We start from the raw sequence: 18,103 nt of genomic DNA on the forward strand, positions 1-18,103 counted from the left end.
TATGTCATATAAGACGGTTGACGTTCATGTTAGCAATTTTTAACCTAAATTAATTACACGGATTAAATTGGTATCAATGTAAAAAGATTTATGACTACATTAATCCAATTAAATGATTTAAGAATGAATTCATACCAATGCAATATATTTTAAAAAAATTTAATACTTTTCCCCAATTTCACTGAACTCCTTTCTCCTTACAGCGATCTGATCGTGTTCTTAAATATCACAATGGGGAGCAATAACAATAATAATTTCCGATCGTCCCAACTCAATCTAGATTTTATCATATAATTATTGTGAGACTTATTTAGTGAATTTAGTGAATTCCACGCGACAACACATACGTGCCCACTCTACCCCATCAGCAAGCCAAATTCAATGATGATGAAACACAGCGACTCGATGGTTGGGAGGAATTGCAAGGGCAAACGCTTTACGCCAGTCCTTGTCAAGAACCTTCCCCGGAAAAATCCCCCAAGTAATTGCAAAGCTGGCTAGATGGAGAACAACATTCAATAAGTGAAGGACATTCCAGTGGATCATAGAAGACAACAGGGGTAGCTTGATTGCGAAAGTTGTAGAAACGGCTGTCTGCAGGTATGATGATAATTGCAAGAATTGAGTCCGACCAAAAGTAGCCAACATGAACAAGAGCACAACGACGACACTTTATCATCCGCATCATTAAGGGACACAATATCGAAGTTGTCAAATTTATTAGACATTCTCTATAGCGTAATATGTGTGTAATCCTTATTAGGGAATTTGTATATGTTATTTTTTTTTTCAAATTATTTGAAAAGGTACCTGCACTTTATCCGTGTTTAATTGGGTGAGTGTTTTTCATCGATTCTCCTTGGTTATTCTTTAATTATTTTTTATATTAGAAAAATCTCATTAAAATTTTATTTTAATAATAAATAAAAAACGTGCTCGGCACGGGAAAATCTCATGCCTAGGCCTGGCACAATACTGTGTCAAGCCTAGCATGACCAGTGCGGCCGAGTGGCAACCGCTGACTTTAATATTCTTTTTTCAAAAGAAATCTAAGCATTGTTCTATACTAAATGAATATCGCCTGACTTTAATATTCTTTTTTCAAAAGAAATCTAAGCATTGTTCTATACTAAATGAATATCGCGATTCCAACTAAACCTAAATCTCGCAAAAATCATGACTTTCAACATATCTAGGTGTGTATTATTAGATCCTATTCATCGGAATGTATATAACAAGTTTATTATATTAGATTATAGTATGAGGAATCATTTGTACAATAAGTTCATCTTGTCACTATTTGGTACGAAATGTATATATATTCGATCACTCTTGCAACTAAGCCAAAGAAAAGATAAAGCACGAGAGGAGCAAGGACAAGTAATAAAAATTTACATAGAATGACACTTGGACTTGTTACTCAATAAATTAAAGCAATCACGCCAGCTCCAAATTCAAGGCACATTAAAATGGAAATGACACAAATAACCCCTAATTTTAGCCCAATGTATAATGTGGTTCTTAAATTTTAAATTCGTTTAATGTAATTCTTGAACTTTTTCCTCAATGTGACCCATAAACTTTAATTTGTTCAATAGGGTTCTCAAACTTTTGGTACATGTTCATTTTAGTCTTTGAATTGTATAAAGTTCAATACCATCCTTTCATTAATTCAAGTTCATAGACAACATTGAATATTTGATATAGTTCGGGAACTAAATTAAACATGTACCAAAAGTCCATAGGTCATGTTAAATAATTTTAAAAGTTCAAGGGTCATATTATACATTGGAGTAAAATTCAAGGATCATATTAAACAATTTAAAAGTTTATAGGCTATATTATATATTGGGTTAAAATTCAGGAATCATTTGTGTCTTTTTCTCTTTTTAACAATTACAGAATAAAGAGTGAATTTCTCAGCGGCGGGAGACTGGAGTTGCGGTGGGCAGCGCCAGAGAAGCGAAGAAGTCAATGGAAGTAGCAGCAAGCTTGAAGGACGAACTCAACGCGAAGACTAAAGAGACAGAGGAGTACTTCCCATGAATACTTTAGATTGCATGTTCCTCAGCACAACATGCGCCGATCTTGCTCTATTTGTCTGTATAGGAGTTCTTCAAATCTCCATGTCAACTGCAAAAGCAACTGCAAAGCAAGATACCCTTGGCAAAGTCTCATAACCAGGGTACAAGAACTGGCAGTCAGTAATGAGACTTTGCCCGAAGGTAGCCAGTTTTGCAATGGGATTTTCATCCACCCCTTCTCTTCCTAAGTGTGGGAGAATGGTAGCCAAGGCTTAGACCTTGACTTAGTGTCTACTTTCACCACTAAGTGTCTACTTTCCCAATTGAGAGGGAATACAGGAGTGATATTGCAAGGTCTCCTACCTCAAGCCGAATCTCGTGCCCATTTCTTCCCCTTGAGCCTTTTAAGGATCCATTCAAATCCAAGGTAGCTCGCTTATAACGCAGCTTCTTTTCTTTATTCCTTCATCGAATGCCCCCTTTTCCGAACTCTCACATCGATTTCGATTTGTTTCTTCGAATCCACACAGGAGACTTGCTCGGAGTCGCCCTCTGCAGAGCGCCTGGAAGGGACGGCGGTGGCTTTGGAATTCGTTGCGGATTTTTCAAATAGATCGAATATCTCTGACTTCCCCGAATACGATTTGATGAAATGACTAGAAATGAACACCGGCTATTCATTTTGGACAGGGGAAAGATGAACTTCATCATTCTTATCAACCCACCCTTAAAACTAGTGAAAAAACACAAACTTCTACGTCCACCATAATGAACTCAGACAAGCAGCGTTTGTCTACCTAGCTCACATAATTACGCATCGGGTGCACCTAAAAGTTATCCTTTTTCCAGAGACACGTCGTCTATGCTAAACGGAAATTCTAAATACGTAGGATAATAGAAAACGATATCTAACACCATCATAAGAGTTCTTAACGCCAATCGTTAGTTCACAGCAACTGCAGCACAGTATTCATCATGAACTCTCAGAGTAAGTGCGAAGGAGGCAATCGCGTGGTTATTAGTTACTCACCTCACCGTCGAATCCCAGCCGGAGATTCCACCAGCCTTCTCCATGGCCTTCCTCCACCGGCCGACCTTCTCCACCCCGTAATTCGCTTCGTGCGTCTGGAAACCCGGCTGGAACGGGCCCACCTGCCTCCGCACGTGCGAGGGGTCCACATTGTAGAACACCGGGAGCAACAGCTTCCGGCGCTCGACGATGCACGCGAGCTCCTCCAGGCACCACCTCGAGTCGGCGTAGTTCTCGGAGATGACGGCCACGGCGGCCGCCGAGTCGTCGATCGCGACCAGGAGGCCCGGGGCTATCTCCTCCCCTCCCTCGGGGCCTTCCTCGTTGCGGAAGGCGCGGACGCCGTTGAGCACGAGCTCGCGGTGGAGGCGATCGGTGATGCCGGGGCTAGTGTCGGCGTCGCGGAAGCTGAGGAAGACGTCGTAGCGGTAGCGAGAGGAGGACAGGGCGTCGTCCTCTTCGGGATCTTCCAGCACCATCGTCGCTGTCTTCGCTTTAGCGAGGTCTCTCGACAGAGGAGGCGATTGCTGGGGCCACTGGCCATCTTTAATGGCAGTTTAAACTTTAAAGTGCTTCGTTCGTGATGATGACTAAAGAGCAATGAGCATCATCGTACGGACGGGTTGCTGTTCCCTTTCGTGCGAGATTATGCGAGCAAAGCGAGTTCTACGGTTATTCAAAAAAAAAAAAAAGCGAGTTCTACGGTGCACCACACCTGGACGTGAAATACGTGGGCCCGTCTTACCTTTATTTTGCAAAATCTTCAAGTCCACTTCAACCGAAAGAAAATTTTTAAAATTTATCTTGAAAATGCAATTAAATAATAAAACTTACAAAGATTATAATCAATTCATAAAATTTATCAAATTGATATAATAGAGACCTCCTGTTAAATTCCATCCAACTTATTTAACAAAAAATGCCGATATCACATTTCTCAATATTTTCTCTATCTTAAGTGACGATGACTTAATTAAAACACGATATATAAGGCTAAAATAATGTTATTTTGTTCCAAATCTGATTTGTATTGTAATTTTAATTTTAATTAAATTTTAAAAATAAGGAGAGAGTTGAAAAACCCGCAACCTTAGTCGTCATCGCCCAACCATCACTTGAAGGGCATGCAATGGCAGGGCATGGCCGGCGACCCTCGCTCCTTTTTTTAATATAATTTACCTTATTTTTAATTTAATTTAAATAAAATTTATATTATATATTAGATTTGGATCATAATGATGTAGCTTTTTCTTTTTCTTTTTGCTAATAATAAAAAAGTTACGTCAATATTTTTTATTAGCCAAGTTAAATAAAGTTAACAAAGAAGAATCGCCGCATAAATTTAATAAATTTTAAAACTTGATTGTAATTTTAATAAATTCTAAGACTTGATTTCATCTTTATAACAAGACTTACAATGCATTTATCCCTAAGAAATGCATACCCCGAGAGATGCTAGAACATGTTTGTCTTCTTCATTTAAGATCTATATTTCAATATTTCCACATGTGCACATTCATCTCATGCCACTTTAAAAATATTTATCTGCATCTTTTGTATTTATTTAATTTACTTATAATCGGTAGACTGTCTACGATTCTTCTAATCTCATGATTTCGAATGAAGGATTCATCAAACCAAATTTGTAAAATTTGTATGAGAAGTTTAGGGTTAAATATTGTCTTGCGAGAAATATTATTGGCCAACACCAATCTACCAAATCAATCCATAACGGAATTCATATAGGATTTCATGAAACCACGAATTTTCCCTAATATACTTTCAAGGTTTAAGCACCGGATGGTTTAACGGTAAATTCAACAAAGGTGGGATTCCTATCTTTCTTTTTTGACTAATGGGTAACTCTATCCATCGAATTCCTGATAATCGTTCATTTAATGGGACCCGACTCTTGGCACGCGTGAGGCACACAAATAGGAACATGTCATCATCGTCATGCAACCTCTTGCCCTAGCTATCTAAGCAATAACTCTCCCTTTTAATTATTATATTTAATAAATGTCTCGAAATATCCATCATTCTTATAATCCGATGATATGTATGCCTAGCTCATTAGCAATGGTGTTTTGCTCAAGAACCTGAACAACTAAAGTCTTTAATAAAAACCCCAGTTAAAATTATACAACTCGATTGTTTCTTCTTCTTCTTTTTTTTTTTGGTTGTAACTCAATTGCTTCTCTGTTATAATTTTCTTCGTACTTTGGCATAATTTCCAAAGGCAATCCATTTTTTCTTCCAACAGAGTTCGGGAGGTGTTTGCATAATTCGTACAATTTATATCGAGCCAAACAAATGACAGTTTCAGCTAAAATTGGTGATAGTTCCTTTTTGTTGTAATTAGGCAATAGTTACTTATCGCTTTAAATTACTACGACAGGCGAACGAAATTACTAAGAGAAAGTAGGGCCGGACTGTAATTCAACAGGCCGAACCCCCCTTGAAATTCGACAGGGCTGGGCCGGTTGAATGGCATGTCCGTTGACGTTGTTTTCTCTTTGCAACGCGACTCGATTTTTACAAAACCAATTTTTTCACAAATAAATGACAAATTACGGTGCTCTTTGTTTAGGTCTAGAAAATTAGTCTAGTTAATTTTATGATCTTGGGAATCTAGTCTTTTAGTCTATTAAATAAGTTGGATCATAACACAGCTTTGTCACCCCCACAATTCGATAATTATTTAGGTAATAATGATAAAATTTTATATTTGAAATGATATTTATGTGGTTAGCGAAAACATGAATAATCCATTATCACATTTAGAATCTCTTTATAAGCATAAATATGGTTCTATGTGGCTACGATTACTTCGATTTGTTAGAGGAAAATTGATGCCAAATTTATCATTTCTATATCCTCCCGTGATTGATGGTGCTTCTACGCAATTCCTGTCGATACTATATAAGTGATTCACTCGTTTAAAATCATAAAAAATATTTGATAAAATCAATTCACTAATGGTATTTCACTATTATAGGTGTTTTTCTTTTGTATGATTAAAATATTTATCTTAGAGAATATATAAAATGTGAACAACACAAGAATTCTTGCAAAATCATCATAATCTTTCGTTCACAATTTTTTATGTGTTGCCGTTACCCTTTTTTTTTCTGGTCATAACGTTGCCTTTACTTCATCGAGTATATTTTTATTTAGATTCTTTTCCACATTTTGTTCCAGCTTTAGCAATAGGGCTAATATCTCAAAAAACCTTAAACTAGTACACGTGTGATAATTTTATTTTATTTTATTTATTATTATTATTTTTTGTGACCTAGGGGAACCCTGCACAACCGACAGCTGGGAGTAAACCCCTGGGGAGGCACCTAGGAAACCACCACCCACACACCCCGGATAAGTCGCCAAGTGTCTTCACCTGCCTCCCTGCAGGGGCTTCGAACTTCGGCCTCCAGCGTGGAAGTCCTAGAGCCTACCAGCGGAGCCACCCTCGTGGGTGGTGTGTGATAATTTTATTCTAAACTAGTTTTTTGATCACAAAAAAGCCTAAACTGGTACATACTTGACAAATTTACCCACAACTGATATACTTGTGATAAATTTACCCTCCGTTAGTTTTCGTTAAATTTTATTGTCAAATTATTAAGTTGAATAAAATTAGTGTACCGGTTTGAAATTTTACTCTCTATTTGTCACTGTTATAAATTTTTTGTAATTTTTGAGTATATTTATTGTACTAGTTAAGGGTTTTTGGCGGTCATATAAATTAGTTTGGGGTAAATATCAATTTTGGATTTTTTATAATCACTTAGAGTAAATTTGTCATAAATGTACAAATTTAGGGTTTTTCATGATTAAAAAAGAAAAAATTTGGGACCACCCACCTAGGTGGCACTGCTGGCGGAGAGCTTCTCCCCCTAACGCAAGGGGAGGAGTTCAATTCCCAAGCGTCGCGGGGTAATTTACCCGGTGGCACGTGTGTGGTAGCTAGAACATGTTGTCCCTAGGGTTTATCCCCCGTTATCCCAGTCTTTCAGACTGTTCGTGTTAATACGGTGTGCAGGTTTCCTAGGTCACAAAAATAATAATAATAATAATAATAATAATAATTTGGGGTAAATTTATTACACGTGCATCGATTTTGAATTTTTCAAAGTATTAATCCTTAGTAATATCCGTTTTGATATTATTTTTATTGTTTCATATGGTCTATAGTCACTTGGATATTATTTTAATATAATATATTTTTTTAATGTTTTTCCCACCTCTGGACAGTGATGCCCTATGTCTACTCACGTGATCTGACACACCCTCCTAATGTCTGTCACGATATAATATTAAGTACTATGATGCAGCAAAAACCTACTTACTCAGATCCACTTATAAATTGACACGTATCAATTAACTTAGAATCAAATAAAAATTGATTAAAAATCAAATTTTTCTCTCTCTTCCTCCTGCATCCACAGCATCCGGCCACGTTTACTTGAGAATCCAATTTAATTTTCTCCACCGCTTGAGCCACCGTGACCTCCGTTCTCGACGCCCACCATCCTGACGTGACCTTCGTGACAAGCCGTGAGTTCCCTCCATCATACCTTCTTTCGCCGCCCCACCCTCTAGCATCCCCCTCTTTATAAACCCGCTATTGTTTGTGATCCGACTGACGTTGCCCTGGAGCTCGTTGCCAGTGGCAAAGTTCGATGCCAAATTAGTTAGCGACGCCATTGATCCTTATCTAGCTTGAATGGTTTTCTATATTTAGAGACATGGCGCCAGGTCAGCCATACCGACTCGTCCATGACTACAAGCCTTAAAGGCGAGGTCAAGATCCCAGTGGCCATGGAAGAGCTGCCGCAACGGGCAACGTTTGCGGGTTCAAATAGCATAAAGAAAAACATAGGACTAGGGGCCATGCTTAGGAAGACAGAGCCGATCATAAAGACATTGGAGGGGGTGGCTCGAATTGGACACACGACAATGGTCAGCCTAGCGGGCCTAGCGGGGGCGGCAACTCAGCCTGTGGCGACAATGGGAAAGGTGCGGAGTGGGATCCGAGGTGGCTGTAGATAGGAAAGGAAGAGAGAGAAAAATCATTCTTTAATTTTTTAATTTGATCCCGAGTGAATGGATATACGTCAAATGGGTCTAAGTGAATAGATGATTGTCACATCGGCTACTTACATAGAATCATGGTGCCATTGAATTTTTTCTAAGATGAGACAAAAATATTGGAGCACCTCATATAATTGTGTCAACGGCCTGTATAATCGAATTAACCAAAAGATCATTTTATTAATAGAGACACCGAATCTACTCTTTTTCTTTTTTAATGTCAACAACTATTGTTCAACAGGTCTTTTATTCTTATAAAAATGAAATTCGTGGAGATTAAAAATGATTTTCTTGACATCTTTTCACCCCCAAAAAAAAAGAATAATAATCTTTCTCCTAATTTAAGAAAGATATCGTTGTTAGATAGTCAACGATTTGTATGGAATCAAAACTTCTATACTCGGTGCAACTTATCCCGGTTTAAATAAAGTAATGGATTTTGTAATTCGACATATGATTAAGTCGGAACTAGTAATAACACGTTGACATATACGTTTTATTTTCAACATTAGTACATTCCCTTTTATTTTGATGGAAACCCTGACTTTTGTAGTTATAACTCGATTTGAATTGTTCCAGCAAAAAAAGAAAAAGAAATGAAAAATAGATAAAAGAAGACTCGATTGAGCAGCGTCTTGGTAGAAGTATCAGATTCGATCTTGAATGAGTACTGCCAAGGCATTAGGTGGGCGCGCGAAGATGTCTAAAAGGGGAGGCAAGCTCCACTAATTGGACAAACATCGCTGTCTTTCTGATTTGGAGTCTTGACCAGAGGGGGAGCCCCTGGAGGAGAAAAACAACATTGGAAAAGTCTCCTTCTTCCTTCCGACGTTTGACTAAGGACATACATAAGAGAAAAGATTCTCCGGCCACATCTGCTTTCCATCGGCCTTTATGGACTTTCGACGTCGGCCCCAGCCAATCGCTGCCCGCCATGCTGCGATCACCTTACCAACCGAAATTGTCATCCCCACCCCGTGCAATTGATGCACTTTACTTGGGAATCCCATCGATTTTCTAGTATACTCCAACATGGTAGACGTGTCACCAGTTTTCTTGCATGTTGTGTCGTCATTTCACCTTCATTTCATCGAAAAGACGATTGAATTCCAATCAAAGTGCATCAATCGGGTGATTAGATTGAAATCTAACAATCTAATGAAAAATTCTCTATATATGTCATTTAACAGTTGAATTATCTATATTTTACCTCTCTCTTTCTTTCTTCGAATTCTTCTTTTTATATATCGGTTGGAATTTGAAGACATGAAAATTGGAAACATTTCTATATTTCCAATTCGGTTAACAATATTTCAATTTAAAATATTGCTAAAATACAATTACTTATTTTGATTCTATTTTTGGATTAAAAAATTAAAGCAAATAGGTATCCATGCATTGCATAGGCACCAAACTAACACTCAATAAATTCTTATCTATAAGTGTCCAAGAGGTGCCTATTAGACATAATCCATCAAGGGTGCACGTGCCAGAGTGCATGCAAAGGAAGTCTTGCATTGAGGATGTGGTGTAACGTGAGTCATAACTCATTAACTCGAACTTATTGGGTCTAATCGGATATGTTGATAGACTTAGACTTGGATTGCTTATTGATAACTCTCCTATAAGGGTAATGGGTTTTCAGCGCACATCCCAACATGTGGTATCATAATTAATTGTTTGGATAGGCGGGGTCTAAATAGAAGTGGCTCGACATTTGATGATTATCTCGGGGGTAAAATTTCAGAACTAACTCCTTAATTGAAGGTGAAAATGGCACTCCTTATTTCTCAATAAACTTAATTGGATTAGAGCAACAACGTCTTTAGTTTCCTAATAAAGATATTAGGTTTTTACTGCGCATCCTAACATGCGACTTGAATAATAATCATTTAGATAAGCATGATCCAGATAATGCGTAACTTCACATTTGATATTTTATTTTTCATTTAACTCGTGTTGAAAGTTGTTAGTTTTTTTATTTTTTTCCTCATGGGGGAACTTGTCAGTTAACAAAATTCCAGGAGAAAAACATGTTTCCATCTCCATCGCAGGTGAAAAGAAAGGATAACCACATAGGGAGAGGAGAAAAATTAGAGAGTTAAATGTTGAAAGCCTCAAAAGGAAAGATATTTTTAAAACAAGTTCGGCACCCCCGAACGCCGCGTTTTGGCCCCTCCTCCCTCCTCCCTCTTCCGTCTTCAAACCCTAGTTCCGAGCTCTCAACGGAGCTTCTGTTCGATTCGGTTGAGCGCGGCGACGGCAGAGCGGAGCGAACCCGTCCGACCGATCGATCCACCGTCTCCCGTCCGAACCGTACCCCCGCCCGCCCGCGATCCGCCGCTGCTGCCGCTGAACGATGCCGTCGCACGCGGATCTGGACCGCCAGATCGAGCAGCTGATGGAGTGCAAGCCGCTCTCGGAGGCGGAGGTCAAGACGCTCTGCGATCAGGCCAGGGCGATCCTGGTCGAGGAGTGGAACGTCCAGCCGGTCAAGTGCCCCGTCACCGTCTGCGGCGACATCCACGGCCAGTTCTACGATCTAATCGAGCTGTTCAGGATAGGAGGCAACGCGCCCGACACCAATTATCTCTTCATGGGCGATTACGTAGGTCAGTTTCAGCCTGATCTTTGTATACTCGACCGGCTTTCGATTTTGTCTATGTGGAACCAATTCGGTAGTTCTTTGCGTCGATGAAGTGGAATCTGCGGCTAGGATTGGCGACGTTGCTCCGTTGCAATTCGTCTTTTTGGAGCCTTAGTGGTCATGCTAATTTGGTATTTGGGATTTGTGCTGAAACTACGGGAGCTCTTGGGGTTTTCTGTTCCAATACTAGATTAAGGTCCACGGAGCTTATGGCGGTGGCATGAAATGAAGCTCTTCGTTTGATGGAAATGGCATGGCTTAGGTTTGCAATTATGGAGTTCTGCGTGTTCCCCCCCGGGATGTCTTTAGAGTGCCGATGTGGTGGCATCAATGATTCATTTATTATCTCCATTGAACAACTTAACTCACTTTGAGAAGGATGGTGGACTTTTTTGGGAAGCTGTTAGCAAGTGGGCAAGATTTTCCTCTTTTGATCGATGCTTTGGTCTACTGCAAGAAGCACCAACACCATCTCAGTTCAGCGAAACAATAGATAATGATCCCTGGAAACCGAGACAGAAGACTTAAGTTCTTCTTTTAGAGCAATATCCGAGGTTTTCTTTGTACCAAATGATGTACAATCTAGAATAATACTCCAAACTGTCTTTCCATATTATGCAAGCACATCGAAGATTAAATTATCTCTCACCACCTCCCTCATCCGCATGTTCTAAATTCCTTTCTCTTTCTCCTCTGCATTGTTTCATACCCATGTGTCATAAAACTTTTTATTTTATTTTTTTATCTTGCAAATTCTGGCTTGAATTTGTCAACTATTGCATATCTGGGATTGACAAGTCAATATACGGAGCAAGAGAAAATAGAAACTCTCAAATGCAGAGATTATGGTGTTGGTTTGGGTTTAATGGCGTGAAAGTTTTTCTAGAGTATGTAGATCTTTTTTTGGTAATCAGTAGCCTTGAGTGATACTGAATTCCTGATTGTGAGTGCTTTTCTCTTAGACTTGTTTGATTATTTTTTAAGGAGTCAAATGCATATTTTTTCTCATAAGGATTAATGGTATAAAGTGCATTATCTAATCCTGTTGATTACATTAATGCAGATCGAGGGTACTACTCAGTGGAGACTGTCACTCTTTTAGTTGCTCTGAAAGTTCGTTATAGAGATAGAATCACAATCCTTAGAGGAAATCATGAGAGCCGGCAAATAACTCAAGTGTAAGACTGTAGTTTTGAGTGCATCTTTTGTATTATGACGTTAAGAACTTAACATTTGCCTTGTAAGAAGCACATGGCAGTTGATTTATATGACTAATAACCTACTTATTGTTATGCATTTAGTGTTTTCAGATAAATATGTGTGCTTATTTTGAGGGGAAAAAAGTGTATATCTTAACATAAACTCTGAAGACATTTTTCCCCATTGGATGATATATTAGTAAGTGGCCAAGTAAATTGTGGGCAACTGTAATATGATCAAGTGTTCAGTTCGAACTTGATGCTTAAACTTTGCCTATTAAGACTTGATATAGAATCAAGTGCAATGGCATAACGGGATTCATATGATCGATCCCACTTATTGCCTGTCACAGGCTTGGGGCTTAAGTAGTTTATGGCTGTCTCTGTGTATATTCATTGGTTAAGATAGATGTTACTTTCCTATAATTTGATTTTGGAGGAAGCATTGTCCTGTGACATTTGAAAAGTGGAGAAATGTAGAACTTGCTGTAATCAACTTAGCCTTTGATTTCTCTTTTATCTTATGTATCTCTTATTGCCAATTTCAGGTATGGTTTCTATGACGAATGTTTAAGAAAATACGGAAATGCAAATGTGTGGAAGTATTTCACTGACTTATTTGATTATCTTCCCCTCACTGCCCTCATTGAGAGTCAGGTATTGGATACACCTTCAAATTACTTTGTAACATTATCAATGATGTTACAAATGGAAAATATATATCACTAATGTGGATTCTGAGTGATCATGCTTCTTCTTGTGTTGTAGATCTTTTGTTTGCATGGAGGTTTATCACCTTCTTTGGATACTTTGGATAACATTCGAGCTTTGGACCGCATACAAGAGGTATGTTTTGGACCACTGTTCTATGTCAGTATAAACCTGCACTTATTCTCTTTTATGCCCATGTTTGAGAGAATAGAGGAAGATACTGTTTTGGACTTGTAGTCTGACAAGGGTCTTATGCACCTGGAATTCTTTGGAGTTTGTCAGTGCAACTGCCAATTTACTTTGCTTGTCAACTTCTGACTGATTTCGAAATACAAGACAGTAATTGTTCTGATTGGTGGTTTTGACGGTTGGTAGTGGGCACTGGCAAATACATCTTTTATTTCGTTGAGTTGCTATCCTCATCATAAAATCAACATCTAAGGTTTTCTTTTCAAATAATGTGTAGCATTTTAAAAGGTTTTATCAGAGGGGGTAAGCTGCCATCTTACTCAGCTGTGCGTGGAGTGTAGGTTCCGCATGAAGGGCCAATGTGTGACCTCTTGTGGTCTGATCCAGACGATCGCTGTGGGTGGGGCATATCTCCACGAGGTGCTGGCTATACGTTTGGACAGGATATTGCAGCTAATTTCAATCATACTAATGGTCTCACTCTGATTTCAAGAGCCCACCAGCTTGTTATGGAAGGATACAATTGGTGTCAGGTCTGTGAACTAGGGCACAACTACTTCCCTTTTTGGTTGAAATCCAGAACAATCCTGGGACATTTATCTAAAGTTTTGGATATTCTTTTTTCCTTTTAGGAGAAGAATGTGGTGACAGTATTCAGCGCCCCAAACTACTGTTACCGATGTGGTAATATGGCTGCAATATTGGAGATTGGAGAGAACATGGACCAGAATTTTCTACAGTTTGACCCTGCTCCGCGTCAGATCGAACCTGACACCACACGCAAGACTCCTGATTATTTTTTGTAATTTCAACAAATTTGCGAGTTTGTAATGCCGGTTCACAGCCATATCAGTGTAGATGTGCTTTAAGAAAGAGGAGTTTGTTATTTAAATTGAGGGTGATTGTCAATTTCATTCTTTTGTTTTGAGTATGCTCTGCTGTCTTGTTGACACTCAGGAAGAACAGAGAGAGAAGGCACTAATTGCCTTTCTATTTCCTTGTATATTTAGTGAGAGTAGGTAGCAGAAATAACACAATACCTTGTGATGTGTTTGATGATTTGAAGGTAGAAAGCAAAATTTTGAGGTCTTTTGTTTTCCATACGTGCTCCTTTGCGGCTTTGGATTCGGATTCGGGTTTGGGTTTGGGTTTGTGTTCTCCAGATTGGCCGAGCAGATAGCTTTTTATGGCCAGGGACTCTTCAACGAAACTCTTCGTCCGCTGCTATCTTTTGCAATTTGTGGATCCGAACGTGTCTATACAGCAGATGAGCATATCTGACATGATGATGCATGCAATGGTTGACTGGTTCTTTAGATTACTCCAGTTCTCATATCTGATGGACTTCCAACGTAGATCGAGTTGGACATCAGGTTACGGTTAGAACGTTAGAAGACTATCCACTGATCTTCAGAGGCTGCTGCGTGCCTTTCTTAATGATGCTGAATCTTCTTGAATGCGAGTGATGACTCATCATTATTGCCATCTCTAAAGCTCTTTACGAGTTTATCCGACGCAGTGGATGTCCCCCTCTCTGATCACAACTCAGAATTCTGGTTTAGCTCTTCGCTTACATGAGAGAGGTCGATGAAATTTAATCACAAAATCACTAAGCCTTTCTTCCTTTCAGACGGTTAAGTTCAAGAGGGACCGTCCCTTGAAATTGTTCCTTTACACCAGCGATCTTGAGCAGCATACCAGATGCTTAACGTGAAAATGAGCAAGCAGGAGGAAATGGTGATGCACTCGGTGATTTTCGGATAATTCAAATAAAAACCTGTAGTCGTGATGCCGTGTGATGCATTACATCTGTCTCATTGGAAGTAGATCTCCGTTGGCTACCCGAGTGAGAAGAATGAAGAGAAACAGACATAAAAAGTCAGAACTCTGGAAAAGAAAAGGCAGCCAAAAATTCCTCTCAACAAGTCAGCTTCATAGTATTCCAGGTCCAAACCACGAATGCATATGCAATCGAGCACTTTTCATCTTTACAAGGGTTTACAGTGTAGAAAGTGAAAGCTGGAAGAACTTACAGAAAACTGGAGAGAATACGTAAAATTGCCTCAAAGCACTATTATTATACCCTTCCGTTTGGCCAGCTTACTGTCTCCTCATGCTCAAAAGACTGGACGAAATCTGAAAGAATGACCACTTGCAATATGTTCCCCTCCCTTATGTCGAATGATTCACAGATCACACAAAGACCTGCCATCAGCAATTCCAAGTGCATACAAAAATCACATGCAACTTGCATGCACTTTTTGACATGTCAGTTACTTACGGGACACACCTCAAGATGCCACCAACTATGTGACCTAAAATCTAGAATTTGTTGGGATCCTTACTCCTGCAACCCCTGGCATTGTAGTGACAGAACGTTTTTTCCTGAGGTAGATAAATGAGCCGCTCACAAGTAACAGACATAATAGGATGACCTGTCAAAGAAATGAAATGGATATGCATCAAAACCGAAGTTGCTTGAGAAAATCCCGTATGTTCATTTATGCATATGTACTGAATGCGCATGCACATCTGAGACTCCGGACCTAATCAATCTATAACTCCTTAAAGCCTCTAAATGCATCAAATGGTAATGCCAATGTGCGAAATTATGAATTGCGTGCAACTTGTATGACGTGAAGAACAAACTTTATTGGACTTGGTTGCAGCCACGGAAAGTCAAAATGGAAACTCATCACACTTCGTGTCGCAACACAACGTACATGGCTGAGGCTGGAGCAGCAATTTCTCTGACCAGCAACCATAATCATAAGAGAAAAAGATCACTACATCACGTACCTCAAACCCAATGACTGACAACTTCTCCTCATTTAAAGCTGGTATACAGCTTCTGTAAGTGATGTATTCTCCTGGCCCAGCTTTGGATTTGGACGAGTCATCCAGTAAAGCTCTGACACTCATCGACTTAGTAGGCTCAGCATCTTCATGCAGCATATCAAGTCCCTTTACTTTCTTATGAAAGGTTTCCATTGCCAGGCGCCCACTATGAGATTTTTTGCCACTAACAACATTACTATTCCCTATCTCTACACATTTCAAAGGGATACGATAGCTGGTCTCACTGCAGCGATACTTTTCATCTTTCTACAAGAAGATAATGGCAATTAAAAAATGGCTAGAACTTTACCATGAAATGACAAAAGACAATAGGCAAGCTAAGGTAATTCATTAATTTTAGAGATATGCTGATACCAGAAGCTTACTCCTCATCCAACTCTTATAATAGGGGTTCACTGCCAAGACCTTTCAATCCAAAAGAAGCTAAACTATGTATAAAATGATTTGACAATTTACCAGCCAGAATCTGAATAAAAGAACTCGGACCTGCTGAAAGTTCCAAATGTTTAAACACAGTAGGTGCTTACATCAAATTCCAGAATTTGCCTCTGCAGCTCATATATGCTTACATAAAAACTTCTTTCGCCCCATAACACAAGCAAAATCTCACTCAGAAGTTTTAATAACACCATGATGAAAAGAAGAGGATATTGGCTAAGCAGAACCAAAATTTAAGAAGCTTGTAAGGAGCTCTGTTGGCATATGCTGAAGGTTAATCATTGAATTCACGGATAAGGAGTAAAAATACTATCTGCAATTTTTAAGCAGCAAATTGCTTTTAACTAATAAACAAAGAATAGATAACAAGATCCATAGCCATTTCTCAAATGCCTATTCATGTGTCTTTAAGAAATTTCGAGAGATCCATAGCCATTTCTCAAATGCCTATTCATGTGTCTTTAAGAAATTTCGAGTCATTGATTTCCTAAATTGGCAATAGCAATCCAATGTCCGATGCTGTCAAATTTCAACCAAAAGACATCAGGTAAATTCAGGTAGACATTCAACCCAAAAATAAGAAAAAAAGAAAAAAGAAAAATCTAGGTAGACAGACTAATCTGTTAATAGGTTCTAAAAACCCTACGCCTTTTTCTCCCCTGTAAGTAACAAATTCGCATTTTTATGGTGCCGACTGAAGAAACAAAATTGAAAGTAGCTAAGCATATGTGAATCTATTAGTCTGTTAGTAGACCAAACTAGATATATAGGCAGATCGTTATGCGCACCGAAAACTCATTGAGTGGATGGTTCTCATGTTAAACAATGATTATTTTCTTAAATCTAATATTTTGATTTCTTAACACCCTTGAGAACACTTAAATTGTTAGTTGTCGCATATCATGTCCACACCGTCTACCTGATTGAATGGAAGCTGCAGTTCCACAAGACACCGCCTTGGCTCGTTACATTATCTTTCCTGGGCAACTAATTCTGGCCCTTAAGCTATAAAGATTTTGCCAGCACTCCACCATCAGCAAGAATCAAAACAAAAGAAAAGTATGATGGGTCTGGTCAATGAGTGTCCCCATAAACTTTTTCTCTTTCCAAAGCACCGACTCCACATATCACAAGAACTACAAATTTTCCTGATTTGATTATTTAACAAGTCCCCATACACTCGGCAACAAAATCCAAATAAGTTTGGGCAATGTGACTGTTGAGGTTCATACCTAAAATAACAAGGCGCACATAAGAATAATTATACCAAATTACCAAAAAACATAATCTGGGGAACTTTGTTGGCAAGGTTTACTATTACAGCAGTTTAAGAACAAATTAAGCCATATCAATTCAACAACAACTCATAAGGGACACTATAAAAGAAATGTTCTTGTGGAAAAAACAAAGGAAATGATGAAAAAAGAGAGAAACCTTCTCGGAATAAAGGCAGGGAACGCAAGCCCCAGAAGGAGAGCAATCGTAGGAGGTGTTACCACCCTTTGGAGTCTCCTTGAAGCTGAGGAGAGCTCGACGCGCGACGATCGACCTACCAAAAAGAAAAAAGGATGAAAATCGCGTCTTCAGCAACTTGCTCCAATTCAATTGCTCGAATCTTCCACGAAAGGTAATGAACCGCGTACACACGCGATGCGGAGATTCGAGCTCGGGGGCTTACCTGGGTCGTCCTGAAGAGCGTTGACAAGACGCCGGAACGTGAAGCGACGAGAAGATCAAGCAAGCGAGGCTCAGCAGGAGGAGAGGAGATTCCCGGGACTTCATGGATCTCTCTTCTTCGCTTGTCCTCTGTATTCTCTCTGCTCTCGCTCTGTTCCGTTCGTTTTCTCTTTTTCTCAGAAATATAAGTTCTTCTCTCAACGAAAAGGCCCACAAATTTCGGCCCACAATGAAT

At 39.1% G+C, this 18,103-nt stretch overlaps 3 protein-coding genes across 3 annotated transcripts in view; 1 reads left to right on the top strand and 2 right to left on the bottom strand.

Moving 5' to 3' along the window:
• LOC120290890 (disease resistance protein RPV1-like) overlaps positions 1-3,586 on the bottom strand; it is a 47,245-nt gene extending 43,659 nt beyond the window's left edge. The window contains exon 1 of the mRNA XM_039307628.1: positions 3,055-3,586. Within this exon, the coding sequence (XP_039163562.1) occupies positions 3,055-3,533 (479 nt within the window). The 5' untranslated portion in view covers positions 3,534-3,586. The remainder of the gene's footprint in view (positions 1-3,054) is intronic.
• A 6,707-nt stretch (positions 3,587-10,293) lies between these two features.
• On the top strand, positions 10,294-13,993 carry LOC104433580 (serine/threonine-protein phosphatase PP2A catalytic subunit). Its single transcript, XM_010046378.3, has 6 exons — positions 10,294-10,760; positions 11,859-11,973; positions 12,543-12,651; positions 12,763-12,840; positions 13,236-13,427; positions 13,527-13,993. Exons 1-6 carry the CDS (start codon positions 10,508-10,510, stop codon positions 13,698-13,700), a joined length of 921 nt encoding a protein of 306 aa, XP_010044680.1. The 5' UTR covers positions 10,294-10,507; the 3' UTR covers positions 13,701-13,993.
• A 789-nt stretch (positions 13,994-14,782) lies between these two features.
• On the bottom strand, positions 14,783-18,024 carry LOC104433579. The gene is made up of 4 exons (XM_010046377.3): positions 17,870-18,024; positions 17,626-17,740; positions 15,694-15,999; positions 14,783-15,329 (listed from the first exon to the last, which is right to left on the bottom strand). Exons 1-4 carry the CDS (start codon positions 17,971-17,973, stop codon positions 15,210-15,212), a joined length of 645 nt encoding a protein of 214 aa, XP_010044679.2. The 5' UTR covers positions 17,974-18,024; the 3' UTR covers positions 14,783-15,209.
• Between the last annotated feature and the right edge of the window lie 79 nt (positions 18,025-18,103).

This window comes from Eucalyptus grandis, chromosome 2 (genome assembly GCF_016545825.1).
Source record: "Eucalyptus grandis isolate ANBG69807.140 chromosome 2, ASM1654582v1, whole genome shotgun sequence".
Lineage (NCBI taxonomy): Eukaryota > Viridiplantae > Streptophyta > Magnoliopsida > Myrtales > Myrtaceae > Eucalyptus > Eucalyptus grandis.

Coding starts and splice junctions, on each gene's coding strand:
- LOC104433580 (XM_010046378.3), top strand. CDS start 10,508: ATGCCGTCGCACGCGGATCTGGACCGCCAGATCGAGCAGCTGATGGAG. Junction 12,652..12,762: donor CTGCCCTCATTGAGAGTCAG/GTATTGGATACA, acceptor CTTGTGTTGTAG/ATCTTTTGTTTGCATGGAGG. Junction 12,841..13,235: donor CTTTGGACCGCATACAAGAG/GTATGTTTTGGA, acceptor CGTGGAGTGTAG/GTTCCGCATGAAGGGCCAAT.
- LOC104433579 (XM_010046377.3), bottom strand. CDS start 17,973: ATGAAGTCCCGGGAATCTCCTCTCCTCCTGCTGAGCCTCGCTTGCTTG. Junction 17,741..17,869: donor CGCTCTTCAGGACGACCCAG/GTAAGCCCCCGA, acceptor TCTTTTTGGTAG/GTCGATCGTCGCGCGTCGAG. Junction 15,330..15,693: donor TGTCAGTCATTGGGTTTGAG/GTACGTGATGTA, acceptor TTTCTTTGACAG/GTCATCCTATTATGTCTGTT.